The 20,533-nt window shown below is 33.7% G+C and overlaps 3 protein-coding genes across 3 annotated transcripts; 1 reads left to right on the top strand and 2 right to left on the bottom strand.

Annotated features, from left to right (window-relative positions):
- Positions 1-1,982: 1,982 nt before the first annotated feature.
- LOC134250681 (F-box/WD repeat-containing protein 5-like) lies at positions 1,983-7,820 on the bottom strand. The gene is made up of 8 exons (XM_062733045.1): positions 7,706-7,820; positions 7,344-7,470; positions 6,700-6,945; positions 6,258-6,441; positions 5,935-6,074; positions 4,954-5,708; positions 4,332-4,544; positions 1,983-2,474 (listed from the first exon to the last, which is right to left on the bottom strand). The coding sequence occupies exons 1-8, from the start codon at positions 7,732-7,734 to the stop codon at positions 2,186-2,188; spliced, it is 1,983 nt and encodes a 660-aa protein (XP_062589029.1). The 5' UTR covers positions 7,735-7,820; the 3' UTR covers positions 1,983-2,185.
- A 1,055-nt stretch (positions 7,821-8,875) lies between these two features.
- Positions 8,876-11,004, bottom strand: LOC134250630 (uncharacterized). Its single transcript, XM_062732982.1, has 3 exons — positions 10,779-11,004; positions 9,738-9,811; positions 8,876-9,273 (listed from the first exon to the last, which is right to left on the bottom strand). The coding sequence occupies exons 1-3, from the start codon at positions 10,925-10,927 to the stop codon at positions 8,894-8,896; spliced, it is 603 nt and encodes a 200-aa protein (XP_062588966.1). The 5' UTR covers positions 10,928-11,004; the 3' UTR covers positions 8,876-8,893.
- A 1,448-nt stretch (positions 11,005-12,452) lies between these two features.
- On the top strand, positions 12,453-19,904 carry LOC134250639 (putative amine oxidase [copper-containing]). Its single transcript, XM_062732991.1, has 3 exons — positions 12,453-12,713; positions 15,525-17,658; positions 17,805-19,904. The coding sequence occupies exons 2-3, from the start codon at positions 15,526-15,528 to the stop codon at positions 18,099-18,101; spliced, it is 2,430 nt and encodes an 809-aa protein (XP_062588975.1). The 5' UTR covers positions 12,453-12,713; position 15,525; the 3' UTR covers positions 18,102-19,904.
- The last annotated feature ends 629 nt before the right edge of the window (positions 19,905-20,533 follow it).

Below are 20,533 nucleotides of genomic sequence, written 5' to 3' on the forward strand. Positions count from 1 at the left end.
TCCAGCTTCTTACAATGAAATTAAGTGATGAATGGTGGTCACATCATGCAGCTTTAATGAAGCAGTTAATTTCACTCTATTTTACTGATTCTTTACCATTCATTTTTAATGCAGTGTCTCGAATGGCCCTTGTTTCCAAGCTTCTTACAATGAAATTAAGTGATGAATGGTGGTCACATAAACCGTTATAAATTCATTAAAAATTCAATAATGAGAGAAAGTCAAGCTTAATGTCATATGATATCTATATCGTATGTCATAGAGTTCAGGGGCTCTTAACATAAAGCTTGCTAAGTTTTTGACTTAAGTAGGGTCGCAAGTACGTTTTAGGCACAATCTTAGGACCTGTCTAAGTACTACTTAAGTATGTCTTAAACCGTAACATAAAGCGAACTTAGCTATGTCTTAGCTAAGTCAAACTTATGTTAAAAATATTTCATACGAGTCAATTTATGGTTTTTCATTTTATGTAGATATACGAGTATTGTTAAATGTGATCCAGTTAGGGTTTAAATTAAATATACATGTATATTAAAGTTGACGTCTTTACCTATCGGATTTAATTATGTTTGATTAGATCTCGTATTAAAATGATGATTCTATTATAAATCATTCGGAATATTTGAAAACAAATATATTGCAGGGTCACAACGTGGCTATTCATGGTTCATCGTAAATGTACGACTATTGTTTTATCGATCACTTGAGATGTTTTCAGTTTACTTTTTGTTTCTCTTTTGTTTTGACAAATGTTCACTTGCTTCGTTATTCTTGCAAACATAACAAGATAATCGACCGTGTATCTACTTGAAATTGAAACTCTAAAAAGTTCAAAACATTTCAACCCAACCCCCCCTTATGTATCAAGCATGCATGTCCGTGGCAAAGACTGCATAAGTTTTATGATATACATGTACTCATTTGCAATTTAATCAGTGATAAACTACATTTATTCTACTTTACAGATACTTTTTATCACTGTTTTAAGGAATCACTGTCTAGTTAGTATAGTATGCCGGGCATCAACGATAGTGGGAAACATGGGATAACTTGCATAACGGGCGAAGCCCGTTATGCATAAATTATCCTATGTTTCCCACTATCGTTGATGTCCCTGGCATACTATACTAACTAGACAGTGATTCCTTATATTTCCATTTCATTGTGAAATAAAATTGCAGATTTAGACTTTAAAAATGTAGACATAGACTTAAATTACACGAGGACTTCCATGCCATTTTCAATAATCCTCGCCCACTGACGTCAAACACACAGGCAGCCGCACGAGATTTACATGCATATCTGGCCTCCTTAGCGTCAGACACTGAGACAGATACGCACGAGATGTGCATGCATATTAGGCCTCCTTAGCTCCTGACCTATTGACCTGCCTAATTTACATTCCGGCAGAATTATCAAGAAATAAACTCCGACAACTTTCAAAGAGTTATCACAGAGAAAAAATTAGAAATGGAAATATTTGGTCATCATCCTCTTTCTTTTCTCTTTTAAAAAAATTATTTCATCTCATATTTTCAAAGTGAACAGAATGATCCATGATTTATTACAGTGTTCAATTTTTTTCTATAACCTAGGTCCCACTAATCCCCCCCCCCCCCCCCGACGAAAAACTAAAATTCTTAAATCGGCATCAAATATAGATAATTGTTTTCTATAATGCATAATATGAATAGAGGACTGTTTTAACATCATAAGTCAACATTAAATAATTCCAAATACATGTACAAAAAAATTAAGATATACTCAGTCATAAACTGTTATAAATTAAAAATCTTAGCAAGCTTCTAGTTACGGTCTTAAGTTTTAGACTGTACTTAAGGCCTACTTAAGGATGATCTTAGACTTAAGTAGCCTTTATGTTACGACCCCCTGGACATTATTTATTGAACAGCCCTCATATGCAATATCTTATAAGACATGTTTAATAATTGTTGAATATCTGAAAGAAAAACAATTGTAAGTCAATTTTGACCATCCTTTAATTTGGCATAATGTGGGATAACATGTTTTACAAATTCACAATACAATACAATAATTATCAACTGACACAATAATGAATGCTATGCATCATTAATACAACTGGAAAGACTAACTGGTTTAACTCATTTTGGTTTTTTGCCAATAATCAACAGGATTAGAGAAAGTCTTGGAAATTCAATTTTATTCAGGTTTCCTGGGTTGCACTAGCATTTTGGCCCATCCCTTTCTTCCTCACACATTTGTCTGCTTCAATTTGAATATCGGGATTACAAACTAGGGCATGACCCAGTTTTTTTACCTCTGACCTTGACCTCCAGATCTTGATGGTGTTATCATCACTTACGGTCACCATGTACTCCTGGTTAGCAGGGTTGAATCCCACAGCATTGACCACACCCCAGGAGTGTTCATAGACTGCAATGTTGTTTCGGTAGTGCTTGTCCCAGAGGTAGGCTCTGGCATCCTCACTACCACTACAAGGAAAAAAAGTTTTGAAAAACATTAGTGTTTAGCTGGTACAATGATAAGTATAAATTCACATTGGCATAACAATAAACAAGAAGCCCATGCACCATATTAGTTACATGACCATCACAGAGCGATTTCATCTACGTACTGATTTGTAAAAAGGGAGTTTGTCCAAAGGGGGATGCTGTATGCAAATATGAAATACAAGTAAAATTGATACTGTACCTATGGGAAAAGTTTGGATATCTCCTTATTAACACAATGGTGTCTGGATAAATTTAAAATGGAGTAATATTGTTGCAAGTGTTATAGGGTGAAATGAAGGATATGGAGATAATGAACAGTATTCAATATCAAAGTCCATAAAACAATACAAACTAGAACTGTCCAATAGGGACAAATACCCCCGCTGGGTTTTTCAGAGTAGGTGCCAATTCAGAAATATTTTATGGATCTAGTAAGAGGTGTTCACTATTGTCTAATAAAGTGCCCCGCCACAGCATGATACGCCCATCAAATATTGTTCAATAATCATAAATTGGTTAGGGTGCAAGAAAATCAAGTAAGCTTGATTAACAGATTGACACAGATTTCAATGATCTAATTTCCATTTCTTATTATGGTTAAAATATTGTACATACATCTCTTAAAGACTTACAGTGTAGGGATTAATTAAAACAAATAATACATCATATATAATTCTAATTAAACTGGCTGTGTTAGAGCTTAACAAATATCCATCTGCAGCTTTAAATTGTTTATTGCATATTTTATGAAATAATGGAAATGCTACAGTCTAATAAAAAAAAATCAAAAATTAATTATTCTTTAGACTATAAAATTCTAAGTGAGACATGACTGCAATTTGTTGCAAATATATAAAAATTGAAATGTAATTTTTTTTCCAATGAACACATGTATAATTAATTTTAATTATATTATACAATACTAATTCAGTTTCAATCATACACTAAAACATCAATTTGTTTTAATTACATTACACCAATTGAAAGATCTTTATCTGAACTACAGCCATCAAGAACTCTTAATTAACACAAGCAACTATAAGGCCATTTCTTTTTGCCCAACTCCCAAGAGATAAATTAAGATAACACTGCATCAGATCAGATCTAGAGATGCTCTTGCCAGTTAACTCCCGACAATGAACTCATTAATTCTCTCTAATTTGACATGCACATTTCTGCTATCAAAAATTCTCCTTGACCAGTGCTTGATAATTATGCCCATGGGACAAACTGAATTCCTCTCAAATCATTAACATTTGTTACAGAATCTGCTGTAAAGTATATGATGAAAAAATAAGTTTTTACTTCATTTAGCATTTTTTAATAAGGATACAACTATATTTTAACATTTTTTAGGATTATGAAATTTAAAATTTTAAAGACTGTTTTTTTTTTTTTTAAAATCACTTAAATTAAAGGTCACAGTGACCTTGAAATAGGTCGTGACACACCGTCTACCCAAGATGCATAAATTGTCCAAGTTTGATGATTGTAAGTCTAATAGTTTTCTAGTTATGAGCCAAACAAAATCACAAAAGAAAAAAGAAAAAATGCCTGTAAAATGCAGAAAAATCATCCAATCATGATGAAAATCCCAGGTGCACACCTTCATATGGTGAATAATAAGTGTATAAATTTTCAGACAAATCCATCCAATAGTTTCTGAGAAACGGTCCGGACAAAATCTTGTCTACAGACAGACGGACAGACAGACGGACATGGTGATTCCAATATACCCCCCTAAACTTCGTTTGCGGGGGTATAAATAGGAGAGTAATATGGGATGAAAAATATCACATTTCTCTTTTCATGAAAAGTTAATAAAATTTTCATTACCTTCCAACATAATCCTGGCTAACATCCAGAAATACAAAACAGCACATGGTGGAGGGGGAGTATCCCTTGTGGCCAACATAACGTACTCCCTCATTCTTTAGTGTCAACAAGTCGATAACCAAGACCTCTATAGAAGGTGACAGGTCAGGGGTTGCCCAAGGGTCATTTCTATCCACTTTACCAATCCATGGTCGATAGTTTAAGAATAAATATCTGTAAAACAAGAATAATGAACATAAGCCAACATTCTTTTCATGAAAATGGATACACGAAAATCCTAAAAAATTTTAATTCCCAGTTACAAGTATTGAGGCCAACTGGCACTGTACAAATTCAATACATTTCCTTATTAGGTGGTATACATGTATAATGAAATGACTGTAAAACTATTGATATGCCATTGAGAAGATCTGCATAAATTATTTCCAACATATTACTTCAATAAAATTGAACTCTTAATTATGGATCCAGCATAACCCTTTAGTTATTATATGCACGTACCGGTAGTTTGAAAACACATAAAGCTACAAAATTACTGCATAAAGATGTGAAGGTACTCCAATTATCATGTAAAAATCAAATACTTTTAAAACCCAGGGATTTATACGATTTTAGTTCTTACCTATTATCACTTGACAGACAGAGTCCTGTCACATGTCCAAATAGGTCGATCAGATGATCTGGTTTGTCCGATTTTCTCACCGGTTGCACGTGAATGTCATTATTACTGAAGTTGACCACCATGTGGTGACTTTCCTCACTGACCTCCATCTCTTCAGCCTCTTTCTCATTTCTAGTGGACGTCAGCTTTAACACTGAATCTGCGCTGACATTCTTAATACCTAACTGATGCAGAGCAACGGCAAACTCTCCTGTCACAAATATCAAGTTCTTCACTGATGAGTCTTCTTCAACGGCCGATGAGAAATTGCTATCGTCCACTTTAGTACATATGGATAATGAATCACTATCCATAGAATTAGTACACGTGGATAATGAATCGCTATCCTCTAGTTTATTACCAGTGGATAATACAACGGACTCAGCCTTCTTCCCAGATCTCCCTTCGTCCAATGAGCATTTACACTTGCCTTCACCGTTATAAGCTCCCAAATTATGACTATTCTGGTTTTGGTTATAGTTACAACACATATTTTCAGTATCTAAGGAATCCTCATTTCCAGTCTGGAAGTCTTTTACCTTGCAGCTTGCTTTGGGTTGAGATGCCACTGCTTCTACGGTCTGGTCTGTAATATTAGCTACGGTTAAGAATTTGATGAGACTTGCTGTTTCACTAGAGAATGTGAACAAATTCTGTCCAACACCTTCTTCCACGACAGGGGGAGTATCATTTGGTAATGGTACATCTTTATCAACCTGAGAAAACACAATGATAAGTTGTTTACGGTATTCATTGCTCAAGTCACAGGTTTTCTGATCATTCTATATCCACAATGGCTTGCATGTAAAGGCATGTAATATGGCTTTATAACTTCACAAAGAGTAAATTTTCATATACATGTAATATACTGATCCTGAAATTATTCAGTCAGTAATACATGCATACAAAACTTGAAATAATTCCATCTGTAATATACTGAACCTGAAATGATTCAATTTGAACAGTTGTTGCAAATCTATCTAGGCTTATTTCTAAGTATCCCCCTAGGAATGTATTATCATCTAGCCATGCACCAAACAACTGAGATGGGTCCATTGAAACAACTCTCAAAATCTGTAAATCTAAAAAAAAAATTAAATACATGTGAATTGTGATCTATGATAACTTTTTTTTAAAGATGTACTAGCTCATAAAATAGTTATACAGTAAACAGTAAAAGGGATTATAGATACTATATGTAGTGTATCCTCTAACTAAAAAGATATAATATAATGAAAATGATACATGTGGTTCATGAAACTTACTATGCACAAGAGACAAAATGGCCACAAAGCCCCTCCTATCTAAGAAGTCTGTGGTTTTGACACTGGATACCAGAAGCATTGTGTCACTTTTGTTGAAGCATGAAAATTGTGTAAAGTCCCAAGACAGCAGTTCTCGGAAATCCCTACAGTACTTCAGAGTTGTGGGATACCCCACCTGCCAAACCTTTGAAAAATGATTAAAATAAATAATGATGGCTAAATACAACCATACACACACTTTAACAAAAAAAATAATCCGCTTAATCTCAATGATATACATGTAAATCTTCATGGATAAATATAAGTTTTAACATTAAAAATTATATTTATCCATTTTCTCTTGGTTAATTACAGTACAGTTTTCATCAACTGGGTAAATGTGAAAAAATTCACACTCTTATCAGTTTTGAGTTTTCTAGAGAAAACTGATCAGAAACGCTACCTTTATGGAGGCGTCTTTAGACGTTGTGGAGAACATGTCCCCGCGGTGTGAGAAGCTGACATGGAGGACTTCATCGCTGTGATCTTTGAGGACCTCTGTTAGTATCACAGGACAGTTGTAGTGAAGACGTTTATACTCTAGGTACCAGCTGTCCTTCCCCGGGGGGAGGGTCACTCCATGTATGTCCCAGGTCCTCCATAACAATGCCTTCCACAGACTCTCATCAAAAGCCACACGACACCAGATCTACCAATACAGTCAATTGTTGTTATCTCAAACTCAATAGGACCAAGAAAAAAAGGGTTTCAAAATATTGAGGGTGTAATACATAGAGAAAAAGAAGAAGGGATTTCAAAATCACTTTAACGTACCTGATTCTTTATGAAATTCTAGAAGTACATACAAAAAATTGCTATGCTACTAAATTTACGCAGAAAATACATATCAATCAATGGTTTTTTTCTTCCCAAACTTAAGCCCCCCCCCCCTTCAAAGAAGAGGTTGTGTCAAATGATTATATGTGTTAATTTTCTTTCCCTCAGGTAAACATCAATTTCATCAACAAATTCACCTACACGACTGTGGTTATCCTCTAACATTGACAAAATTTAAAATGATTCATTACTATTAAGTATTTATATTACCTTGCATGTCTGAGACACCGGGATTAAATGGTTTGCATCCAGATAAGAGAATATATGAAGAAGTAATGACTCTGGTATATCAGTCCACATTGAACAAGTTGTCTCACCATCGTCTTCAGAAGTGTTCCTGATAATCATAGAGATAAATCTCTTAGAAAGTTGCACATGCCTTACCCCACATCCCAGAAGATTTCAATGAAAACAGTAAAACACAACTGTCACAGTCTCAAATTAATGCAGGATATTATATTCTTGACATAAGTAGCTAAAACTACGCACTTTCCAAGTAAAAAAAAGTTTTTTATTTGTATAAAAAGTCATTCAATTATGATTTATTGCAAAACCCGTAAAAAGATTCCTACCTTCTCTCTCCTATGCAATGCAGTGGCATTTTTTGGAGTCTCCCGAACTGTCAAATCTCCATTCCGAATTTCGTCGAATCGAATGGTACATGAAAGTTTCGGAGAATTGAATAAATTAAGGGAACATCAGATTTGAATGTATATTAAATGTGTTCGAATTGTAAAAACATTTATTCAAGTATTAAATAGGTATTGAACAATATTTTTATTTTTAGTTTTATTTTAGTATGGTACAATTATAATACGAAACTTTGCTTTTAAAGCCATACATTGGAATGGGGGTGCGTTTATGAAATGAAATGAAAATTGAGTATGAGATAAATAAACCAACACTTCGTTTGGTAATAACCATCTACAATCACTTTCTTAAAACTTTTAAAGATGGTGTAAGCCATCTGGATGCGCATGAAAGCGGATGAAATGTGTAAAATGGACAGGTCTTAATTAACTCTTGACACCATCCCCTTTATTGTCTCTCAGTTTTGACTTCAATTATTTAGTAAGTTGTTCATATTCGATTCGCTTTAAAAACGTGAGGCGAAAGAAGAGAGACATAAAACCACTGAAGAAAGGTTCGATTTGAAATCAATATAGGCAACAAATAAAATTTTTTAAAAAAGAAAACTTTTTCTTATAGAACCCTTTAGATGTTCAACCAGGAAAATGAAAAATAAACAAATAAATAAAACAAGAGAAACATATGAGCCCTCTCAAAATAAATTTAAAAAAATTAATATACTTTAAAGGAGTTAATTCTACTTTCAAAGAAAGTGAATCATTAAAACTACATGTAATATCAAAATAACTTTGAATCAAGACATGATACAAAGCTTGAGGATGCATATGGACTTGAAAATTCTGTAGTCATAATTTTTTCCATTGTGGATTGAACAGCCATAAAAATTCCACAGGAGACTCTGTCAAATTTAGAATTATTTAATTACTTCAGCCCTATAGTCACGTGGACTCATATCATATTAAAAACAAAAAGTTATATTTAGCCACATTTTATTGCAGAGATAATAGAAAATATTTTTTTTAATTACACATCTATATATTTTGTGTACAAATATACAACATATGATAAAATCTGTTCCATGTAGCTTTGACAATTTTCTTTAAAACAAAACTCTCTCCCCATCCAAGCATTCACAGCCCCCTACCCCCCCCCCCCTCCCCATTTCAAAGTTATCCCTGTTCCCAGGGTTTGATCCTCCGCTCCATTCTGGTTTCAGTTGGTTCAATGTCCAATGGTTTTATATCTAGTTCAGTAACACCAGGTAATGGTAGACCCTTAGATATCATTTCTACCACCTGACCAAAGCTAGCTATAGGCACCTCATCAGTGTCAGACAAAACTGTCTTTATTTCATCATCTTTCTCTGACAATACTATTTCAGAAATTAATTGTTGGCAAGAATCAATAGTTTCAGAGTTTTTGAATGCCTCAGTTCTATCTGTGCTCATAACATTTGCTTCACAGATACTTGATCTAGGTGACTTTTCAGTATTTGGTTTAAATGGCTCACTTTTTGTGTGTATTTTTCTTTCTTCAATCAGGCTATGATCTGAAATAAAACATATTAACAATTATTAAAAGGCCTACTTCTAGAGGTCTATTGGACAAGCAAATTTTCAAAATTCAAATACATATTTTTTAATTTAATCAATATTTTACTATGTAAGTAAGATCACATAACTGGATTGGACATCAGGCATGGCCTATATAAGTCCTCTCCAAGGTCAAGGTTACATCAAATGTTAAGAATTGACAATGATTTACAATGATGAAAAAATTTCCTTATAAATTCAATTACATAGAAATGTCAATCAATTAATGCTAAAAGGTCGACTGAAGGAGAAAACTTTTCAAGAAAAGTTCAAAGTCATAAATAATCTGGTGCAGCATGAAATTTATTCTGAGGATATCAGAGAGGAAATACCTTATAAACAAACCAGTTTATTTGCATTGTTTATCTGCTATAGATCATTAAATTCCCACATGAAACTTTAGAATTGGTCAGCACTGTACCTTCTGTCTGATTTTCCAAATTATTATCTTTAAGCCAGTGTCTGTAATCAATGGCTGTAATTTTCCCATATTTCCTTTAAAAAAAATAGACATATAATTGAGAAGTGCATGATATGAAAACTATACATGGCTCGCTCTATCTTGAAAAACCAAAAATAAATCCTAATTATTATAATGTCAAAAATATTAAGCCTTCTTCCATCAGTCTAGTGAAGAAAATGATGTATAAACGTGATTTTGAAAAATATTTTTGACAAATTTTGCATTAACTGGGACATTTTAATGAAAGAGACTGTTAAATTTCACAATAAATGAGGCACTGACCATTTGCAAGGCAAAATAAAATTGGCAAAGCAAAAAAATTTTCCAGATGTTATCAATATGCAAAGGAATATTATCTCAGTTATCATGAAGGAGTTGATTATTTAAATATGACCCCAAGTGTACCGAGGCACTCTTGACAGGGTTTTTTTTAGGGGTTGTAGGGGGCCTGTATAAGGCCCCATTCCCAATGGTTAAAAACTAAAAAGTATGTGTTTTTCCCAATTTCATTAAAGAAAATTCCCAAGAGAATTGAAACAAAGAAATCAATTAAAAATGTCCAAACACAGTGATATTTTTATTAAAAGTGTTGTTCCAAATAAAAATCTAAAAGGCATTCTCCCAAAACTGATTGACTGAATGTAAAATAAGTCAAAGAAATATTTTGCAAATAAAACAAAAACCCTCTTATTTGAATTTATATAGAAAAATATTAGATATGATACTTTTCCCAATATCAACCAAATGTTGCTATTTTTCCCAATTGGAAAGGCCCAGGCCCTTGTTTTTAAGATCTAGAAAAAACCCTGCTCGACCATAGACAACTCAGAAGTCTGTCCACTTCTCGAAGACAAAAGTTGAAAATAATTTAATTCAAACTTTTTTTTTTAATAGAGATTCAATCTTTTAATGTAAATAGAAATACTCTAAAACTCTTTATTCAGAAATTTAATCTTTTAATGTAAATAGCTAAAGTAGTAAAATAGTAAAGTAACTTACTTAGAGATATAGAACAACTGAGCCTGGAGCAATTTTTCTGTTGTCTTTTCACATTGTTGAAATATACTTTGAATTCCAGATTGAAAATCGTCATCAGCCTCAAAATTGTAACTGTGGAATATTTTACAAATATCGCCAGTAGATTCCATTAGCAAAGAAAAGACATTAGCTTATTAGGCCTAATCATTAGATGTCAAAAATCTAGTCTCTCAAAAATCAAAAAACAACAACACTCAACAGCTGAGAATCTACTTTCGTATTAGCGAGGTTATCCCGATCCCGAGGTAATTTACATATTTTTTTTTACTCCGTCGGTTTCATGTTTATAAAACAAGTTTAACCGTCTATAAAAAGACCTACAATACATGGGCAATATTGGCATGTGTTTCCAACAGAGATATACTGGAAAATTGATCGTATTACAATGAAAATAGATTCCTTTAATTTTGAAAATCAATGTTGAAAATCAACATCCCTTCCCTCTCCCACTAAATAGATTTTTGAGTTTGAACACCAACTTTTTAAAAAGGATTTTATCAGGAAATTTCATATAAGTTGTCGTTTTTGGATGACTCAACCCAAACTCCCCTGTCCCCTCTATTCCAACTTTAAAAAATCAAAGTACTGAGACGTGAGCAATACTAAAAGCTAGACGGCCCGGGGTCAAAATAAACTTCATGCTAGCTTTCACAAACATTACCGCTGCGCATTGAGAAATATTTTAATTGCTTTTGAGTTTTGATACATGTACCAACTTCATTTTTTGTTATTAAGATACTAAAACAAAGCTTTATAAAATATATCTTCACGTTTTCATTCACTGTGAATTAGAAAGTTCAATAATTGCTAACCCGGGTTAGTGAAGAAATCTTACCTGGTCCGAATTAAAGTTTGACATTTTCAAAATGCTACATTTTTGAGAGTAAAAAAAATTAATATCACTTTTTTCAGTTTGATCAAGAATTTGTGTATTTTGATCAAAACAATTTCTGCACTCTTTTATATAGCGTAGATTAAATTCTCTCTCATACTCTCTCATACTATACATTCTTTCTCCCCATACTCTGCAACCACGCGTACGGTCACCCCTTTTTTGTCTTCTCCCTCTCCACTCAATCTACGCCACTCCCTCCTTTTCCTGAGCACACAATTACATTATAACAACTAAATTTTGTTTGATACATATTTGGATAAAGTTTCATCAAAATCGGTGACCATGCGAACCAAAAAAAGTCCCTTGATTCATTTATTCGAATAAATTATATGACCCTTTCAAATCAAATGGGTTTTGACCTATCCAAATCGATGATAAAATCTTTCACACACTGGAACAGCGAAGATGATACTGGAATAACAATTCAAGTCTGAATAAGTGATATCACTGAAAGACAGTAATACCAAAACGACCCCTCAGTGTTTTATTTTTAACTGTAAGTCAGTGGTCCTTTGAATAATATAAATGGGTAGCTCGACCTTCTGTCCAAATTGAAGGCGTTTATTCATCAAATGAATGTGAATGTGAAAATGTTAAAACTTTTTTAGAAGTAACTAGGCATTCAAAAGACATAGCATAAATATTCATTATTACATAATTTACTTCAATACCTTTGTATCATTTATAGCACTTAATAGCATACAAAGCTAGAACACATAAGAAATTAATGTGAGGTCTTGAAGGCTAAATTTCCCTCGGCAAAACAATAGTAAAATAATTCGTCCGTAAAACTAACGTACATATGAATATTAATTTTTCTCAGGTGAAACCGGCATGAATGTTTCGTTTTAAAACCACCACGAGTCGATGGAAACTTCGGAACAAAAATTGTTTTTTTTGAGAAATATTTTACCGATGGACCAGTTCCCCTACGTACACAAAAATGATGACTAAGCAATATTTGTCCTGAACATAACAATTGACTTTATATTTGCCTCAAGGTAAGACAGAAAAATGTTTGTATACGTACGTTCATTTGCATATACTCATGTCGTCAAGGTTAAAACAATTTACAACATGCAGTGGAATGTTTATTGACAAATTATTATTTGTGAAAGGTTTAGTATGTTACTCTTTCGCATTTATCATGGTATATGGTTCTGTGAACAAATTGTTTTCAGAGAACGCCTTTTATAGACAGGGCGAGGCGAAGCTTACACGTCGATTCATGATAGTTTTCTAATCAACAGGAACAACCATTGTTTTTAACTACATCTGTATTAAATTAATTAACTTTCTTCATCTTGTTTAATTCTGAATATAGCCAAATTTCTCAGAAATAGGGTTGATAAAACTGATTTTCAAATATTTTTTTTTACTAATTTTTATAACGATGCTGCCATTTCGGTACAGTTCCATATGAAATATTTAGAAGATACTTGTTATTCATGCGAAATATTAGAGTAAAAAGTAACATTTTATGATAATTTAGAGTCTTTTTGTTGTCTAAAGATTGAGGATTTTATTTACTGGTTCATTAAAAGGGATTTTAGAATAAAGTAGTGTGCATATGGTTTACCATGGCTAAGTATCCCAACATTTATTACACATTTTAGCTAACTAAAGCTGCTTTGTTAACTCTTTTTAACTTCAGGAAATAAATAAATGAAAAAAAAACTGTTTAGTTCTGCAAATGGTTTGTAGAGCAAACCCATAACTTTCTCTAACATGATCTAGTCAACACAATGGCTTGTAAAATAGAAATGTAATATCATGAGCCTACTCATCGTCGCAAGCCACGGGTTTTGTGTCCATTCTATTTCCACTATTTTGTGCAAATAGAATGGACACAAAACCCGTGGCTTGCGACAATGGAGCCTACTAATAATATCTTTTTTTTAAACCAGTCTAGAAATTCCCTCGATCACTTTAGCTATGGGAACATCAATTATAAATATTAAGGAATGATTTTTAAATTTGAAACTAGAGCATACTAGTACATCAAATTGCTTTTTTAGCTCACCTGAGCCGAAGGCTCAAGTGAGCTTTTCTGATCACATTTTGTCCGTCATCCGTCCGTCTGTCCATCTGTAAACTTTTCAAATTTTCGACTTCTTCTCAAGAACCACTGGGCCAATTTTGACCAAACTTGGTACCAAACATTCTTGGGTAAACGAAAATTCAAATTGTTAAAATGAAGGTCCAAGTCCCCTCACAAGGGGAGATAATCAAGAAAATAAGAAAATAGGGTGGGGTCGTTAAAAAATCTTCTACTCAAGAACCACTGGGCCAGAAAAGTTGAAACTTATGTGGAAGCATCCTTGGGTTGTATAGATTCTAAATTGTTCAAATCATGGCCCCCGAGGGTAGGGCGGGGCCACAATGGGGAATCAAATTTTTACATAGAAATATATAGGAAAAATCTCTTAAAAATCTTCTTCCCAAGGACCACTGGGCCATAAAAGCTGAAACTTATGTGGAAGCATCCTGAGGTAGTGTAGATTCTAAATTGTTCAAATCATGACCCCCGGGGTTGGGCGAGGCCACAATGGGGATTCAAAGTTTTACATAGAAATATATAGCAAAAATCTTTAAAAATCTTCTTATCAAGAACAACCTGGCCAGAAAAGCTGAAACTTGTGTGGAAGCATCCTGGGGTAGTGTAGATTCTAAATTGTTCAAATCATGACCCCCGGGGGTAGGGCGGGACCACAATATGGAATTAAAGTTTAACATAGAAATATATAGGGAAAAATCTTTAAAAATCTTCTTCCCAAGAACCAGTGGGCCAGAAAAGCTGAAACTTAAGTGGAAGCATCCTGGGGTATCGAAAATTCTAAAATTTTCAAATCATGACATCCCCCCCGGGGGGAGGGGGGGGGGGGTAGGGTGGGGCCACAATAAGGAATCAAAGTTTTACGTAGAAATATATAGGAAAAATCTTTAAAAATCTTCTTCTCAAGAACCACTGGGCCAGAAAAGCTGAAACTTATGTGGAAGCATCCTGGGGTATTGTAGATTTCAAATTGTCTAAATTATGATCAGTGGAGTAGAATGGGGTCACAATATGTATTACAAGGGGGAAATCTGGTAAAGAATAGAGTGGTCAAAGCTTCTCAGGTGAGCGATGTGGTCCATGGGCCTCTTGTTCTGAAGAAAACTGTTGCGACAGACAGACAAAAACTTTATTAACGTATAGTTTAAGAAAATACCGGTATCAAATAAACTATATTTTTAGTAAGCTATCCATATGCCTGACCCTTAACAAATGTGTACAAAATACAGTTAGTTTTTAAAATGCATTATTCGTGATCAAATATAAACGACACCAGGACCATGGTTACTTGAACGCCTTATACTTACTTGATATTAAACATAAACAAAACTAAATATAGTTCGCTTTCAAAATGAAAATGCTTTACTTTTCATTAAAACACAAATAGCTAGTATCACTAAACTCTCATGAAAATTTTTTCCTGTGATCAAAACTGTACAAAACCACGGTAACAATCCATGGAATGTCTTACACATATAATTATATCAACGATTACGTTGAAAGCTAACTATAAATGAACCGAATCGATTGGACTATTTATCAAGGTTCTATTGTTTTTTCAATTCCCTACTTCAAATGTTGTATTTCTGCATATTGTAGTACTAGTATTTCAAGTGATTTTTCTCACAAGCTTTGTTTTAGAAATTGAAAGAAGAATGTATTAATAGAGAGAGAAGAGAGAGAGAGAGAGAGAGAGAGAGAGAGAGAGAGAGAGAGAGAGACTTTCCTTGTTTAATGTACAATCTTCATTTTTCAGAATGTTGGAGACAGACATGGACAACAATCATGAATCTGTTCCTCTTGGCGAAAGTAACAGAGGCAAATCAAATAATCAAAATAGAAAGCAGCTAGGCAGACGAAGCATCGGGCGATTGCACATCTTGTTGATTATTATGGGAATTATTATACTCATTCTATTAATCGTAATTTTAGTGTTGGTTTTTATGAAGGAGAAGGAGAAAATCCCCCCTTGTTCGTCAGGTGAAAGTGTTGATTTATCGGAACCGGAAAATCCCTCCATATTTCACGATTTAACTTCCAAGGAGGTGAAAGGAATGTTGGAATTTTTATATGAGCAAAAAGATCTTAATATAACGAGACCCGCAAAGATAAAAGTGAAAACGTCGTATATCTTTACTGCGGAGCTTCATCTTCCAGAGAAAGCAGATGCTGTTTCTTACCTTGATAGTCGCGCCGGACAGAAACCACCCAGGCAGGCGCGGGTGATTATTTTCCGAGGGGACTTAATCGTACCAAAAATAATGGAGATAGTGGTAACTCCGCTTCCTAATCCCACTCATTACACGATCTGGAAGGACAACATTCCTTTCCGGTACCGCCCTGTCAGCGGACCAGATTACAATAGTGCCATAGAAAGTATCACGAAGGAAACAGACAAAAAAGCGCGGCAACTTCTGCTAGAGAGCTTCGGCGGGACACTTACAAACTGCAATGATGCTTGTCTTGCATTTAAGTTTATGACTCCTGTGTCGTCTGTTCTCAGCGGCAGGCAAAGACGATTATATTGGTTTTGGATGTATCAATTCGTCGAATTTTATATTCTTCATCCTGTTGACTTTGCAGTCTTAGTCGATATGGACGATCTAAGATATTCAATTGAGAAGGTGTGGTTTAACGAGCATGCTTTTGACACCATCGATTCTCTTGTCATGCAATACAACAGGAACACAATGCAAAAGAATCCTATTTTGTTTCCTTACATGACTGACAGTCTATTCTCAAAGTTAAGAAGACGAAATAGTGAGTTTTCCGAAACACCACAGCGTCCGCCAATTTCCATTGAACCGGATGGTCGGAGATATAGCATAAATGGTCAACATGTCAAGTACATGAATTGGGAATTCGACTTCAGAATGTCCAGTACTCGAGGCCCACAATTGTATGATATTCGCTTCAGGAACAATAGAATTGTATACGAGCTTGCTCTTCAAGAAATGAGTGTATTTTATTCTGGGTATAAACCTACACAGATGTTTGCAAACTATTTTGCTTCAGCTTCTCTCATTGGTGCCCAGGATAAGGGGTTAGTACCGGGCGTTGATTGTCCTTCCCATGCCACATTTATACCCACTTCTCACGTTCTAGAATCCTCTGAAGAAGTAGTCACCTACAGAAACGCTTTCTGTGTGTTTGAATTCAATACAGGAATGCCTCTCCGAAGACATCATTCGTTCTCCTCTTCCCGCGGTTCATTTTATGAAGGAATGCCCAATGCTGTTCTTATACTTAGATCTATCGTCACAGTGGTTAATTACGACTACATTCTTGACTGTATTTTCTACCAAACCGGGGCCTTGGAAGTTAAAGTAGTTTCAACGGGCTACATACTTTCCACCCCTTTAACTGTCAACGCTGAAAAATTTGGAACACAAATAAATGACAATATCAATGGCAATCTTCACCAGCATATGTTCAGTTATAAGGTAGATATAGATATTGAAGGGTCACAGAACCGATACAGAACACTAGACGTCTCAACAACGGTGTCATCAAACCAATTTAATCCAGATCCAACTGCGAACATTATCCAAAAACAGTTCACTGTTTCTGAGAAAAAGACGGAAAGCGAAGCTGCATACAAGTTTAATTTTGATACTCCAAAGTATCACCTATTCTACAGCAATTTAAAAAGTAACAAATTTGGAGTTCCTAGATCGTATAGGCTATTAAGTCGAGGAATGAGTAAACAATTGTTACCAGAGACCGAAGGAAACGAACCGGCTGTTTCTTGGATGCGCTATCAAATGGTAGTCACAAAACGGAAAGAAAACGAAAGAATATCTAGTTCCATTTACAGTGGAATGGACGTAAAATCGCCTGTTGTCAATTTTGATAGCTTTTTAAAGGATAACGAAAATATTCTTGATCAGGTAAGCATGTAGAAGTATTCTTTATTTTGAATTTGTCACATACAAAGAAACCATCTTCAAATATTCAACTATGGTTCATGGGATTTCCTTTACTTGTCCAATGAGACTTTTATTTAGTTTTTAATGGACTCATCTTCTTCTTTCAGGATTTGGTAGCTTGGGTGAGTATGGGTGCCCAGATCATCCCCCATACAGAAGATCTTCCAGTGACCCATACACCGGGCATGGACCTTAGTTTCTTTCTCTTACCGTATAATTATTTTCCAGAAAATCCTGCAATGGGATCACCTGATTCCGTAAGGATAGAACCAACAATGTACAATAATCCTAGTAGTGGAGTTAAAGTATCCGGATTTGATAACGAGAACCTACAATGTAAACCCCCTGTAAACAATTATCAAGAGGCTGTAGAAGCTGATCCACGTATTTTGTTCGAAAAATAAGAAAAAAAGTGATCGATTTGTAATTTTAACTCCATTGTATAAAAGTGGTAATGACCGAAAACCTAGCCAGTGTTTGTAAATTTCAGGTAAAAACCTGATTAGTGTGCTATGTATGTCAAGTGAGAAATTTTCTTCATTTTGTAATGTTTTATGAGTGTGTGAATGAGGATATATAAGTATTTTAATGTTAAGGACAGATGATACAAACAAAAAAATGGATGCCTGGATTAGTGTATATTTTTTGGCCTAATTTCACTGAAAATGATGCAAATAATAAATTTCTAAAATATAAAGAATTTGTAAACCTTCTGTGATGTTCAAAATTCTGCCTCTCTGAAACCATCCTTATTAATCTATACAAATATTTTTCACTTCAAATCTCATTTTTGTGAAAATTTGAATAAAAAATTAAAAACTACACGGTGAAAGTTATTCATTTTACTCATTAACACATGATTCAGGTTGTTAATTTCATATCTTTTGACAAAAGTTTGTTTGTGTCATCTGTCCTTAAGAAACCCTTTGGAATATTGCATAACGTAGTGTCGAGGATAAGCCAAATATTTGTATACTGAGTATTTTTCCTATTTTACTACAAAACGAATGCAGAAAATTAACCAAATGGTGTGTGTTTATCCTAAATTGCATGAATGTCAGTATGACCTCTTTATGTACAATGTCCTCTAAATTAAGTACATGTATTTGGCTGTTGATGCATGGTAGTATTAAGTCAACTTTATTCAAACTTCTCATAAAGCTCACGGTAGAAAATTAGTCATTTTAGGTGATTTTAAACCGTCAAGTTAAATTATTTCATTTGATAAATGTATAAATTTATTGTACCGATAATTTTATATTGATCCATAGATATACATATGTATAATCACAAATTAAATGATGATGATCAGTGTATAAAAAGAAAGACAGAATATTCATTTTTGCTATTAAAACTTGGAAAAAAAATCTAGAACGATATTATTTTATTGTTTTAAAAAATCCAAGTAGTATTTTATCTTGTTACAGTGTGCGAGTGATTTTTTTTATGTACAAACATGTATATTCTGATATGCATATGACAAGAACCATATTTTCGATGAAGGCAGAGGTTGGAATATTTTAGAAGTTAGTTATCCTGAAATGAAACTTGGAGCGGAGCTCATCGGGAGAGTTTGTATAAGTTTTAGAATTATTGCAATGGTAGTTTCATATAGAACAATAGAACGGAATCTTAGAGTTTGGGCTCGCTTGAAAAACACCACACAGTGCCATGATTCGATATGTTATAAATATTAAAGTTATATTTGACTTCGGTAATATTTCATCAAAATAAAATTGAATAAAAAGGAAGGAAGTCATGATTTTCAAAGTAAATACATGTTGCAATACAAGATATTGTCAATTTGAGATAGAATACATTTTTTAAATTATTCAGGGAAGGTTTTATATTTTTTCTTCGTTTTTTTTTCCGGGTTTTTGTCCTCTGTTAAGAGGCATTGGATAAACAAAATCGTCTTATTTGAAGAATTTTAAAAATAACTGTAATAGAAATACTGTTCATTTAACCATAAATTTTTAAATAAAGCAAGAAATGGTCAGTGCTTTAAATGTACATGCAATAATTAAAAAAAAAATTGAAAAAAAACAAACAAACAAACAAAACTCATCAGTAAGTTTTAATCACGTTCTCTCCAAATTCTTTTCCAGAAGGTTTTGAAACTGTTTCTTAAAATATTTATGATCAATAGAACAGTTGGAGACATGCTTTGTTTAAAAATATTTTTTGAAATATATTTTATACTTACATGTATGTGTCTAATAAATGTCTTCATTATATGACTGATAAATATACCCTGTATTGTGTCAACAGACAGAATCCACTTGTATTAGAAATGTTCAGTTTGTAAGCTTCTTATGAAATAAAATTTAATATGTCAGAAATGAGTGAGCTATTTCGACATAAAACAAGATTTGACATGAATTTCTAAGAACCTTTATGAAATATCTTATAAAAAGTATTTTGTCCCAAGGTTACACTGGACATATGGTAGAGAATGTCCTCACACTTTTGAATAAAAACCTACTGATGTTTGTGAGTAACTAAATATTGGTTTATTTTGTAATTTCTTTAACCTCCTATAGTAAGATCTCGTCAGTTTTCTATATGAAAACTTTTTCTAGATTCTCTAATGAATATTAATTTAATACTAGAGCAAAGCTCGTTGCAAAGCAACGAGAAGGTCTTCCGTCCTGTTTGACCGGAAGTAACTTTCATTTTTACAAAAATGAGTAAAAGCGTCCTAAAATTGTTTAAATCCTCTAAATCTATGTTATCTAATGCAAAAATCAGCCATTTTTTGCTACTTCCAGTTTGACCGGAAGTGACGACGACGGACGGAAAATTAATTTTTATGCTCCCAGTCACAGATCTTACC

The sequence above is a fragment of the Saccostrea cucullata genome, unplaced genomic scaffold (genome assembly GCF_032062105.1).
Source record: "Saccostrea cucullata isolate Sc308-1 unplaced genomic scaffold, CSIRO_AGI_Scuc_v1 ctg10, whole genome shotgun sequence".
NCBI lineage: Eukaryota > Metazoa > Mollusca > Bivalvia > Ostreida > Ostreidae > Saccostrea > Saccostrea cuccullata.

Excerpts from the sequence above, each read along its gene's own strand:
- LOC134250630 (XM_062732982.1), bottom strand. The coding sequence starts at position 10,927 with ATGGAATCTACTGGCGATATTTGTAAAATATTCCACAGTTACAATTTT. Across the intron at positions 9,812-10,778 it reads CAGTTGTTCTATATCTCTAA|GAAATATGGGAAAATTACAG; the intron begins GTAAGTTACTTT and ends TTTTTTTTAAAG. Across the intron at positions 9,274-9,737 it reads TTTGGAAAATCAGACAGAAG|ATCATAGCCTGATTGAAGAA; the intron begins GTACAGTGCTGA and ends GTTTTATTTCAG.
- LOC134250639 (XM_062732991.1), top strand. The coding sequence starts at position 15,526 with ATGTTGGAGACAGACATGGACAACAATCATGAATCTGTTCCTCTTGGC. Across the intron at positions 17,659-17,804 it reads ACGAAAATATTCTTGATCAG|GATTTGGTAGCTTGGGTGAG; the intron begins GTAAGCATGTAG and ends TTCTTCTTTCAG.
- LOC134250681 (XM_062733045.1), bottom strand. The coding sequence starts at position 7,734 with ATGCCACTGCATTGCATAGGAGAGAGAAG. Across the intron at positions 6,442-6,699 it reads CTAAAGACGCCTCCATAAAG|GTTTGGCAGGTGGGGTATCC; the intron begins GTAGCGTTTCTG and ends CATTTTTCAAAG. Across the intron at positions 6,075-6,257 it reads CATTTTGTCTCTTGTGCATA|ATTTACAGATTTTGAGAGTT; the intron begins GTAAGTTTCATG and ends TTTTTTTTTTAG.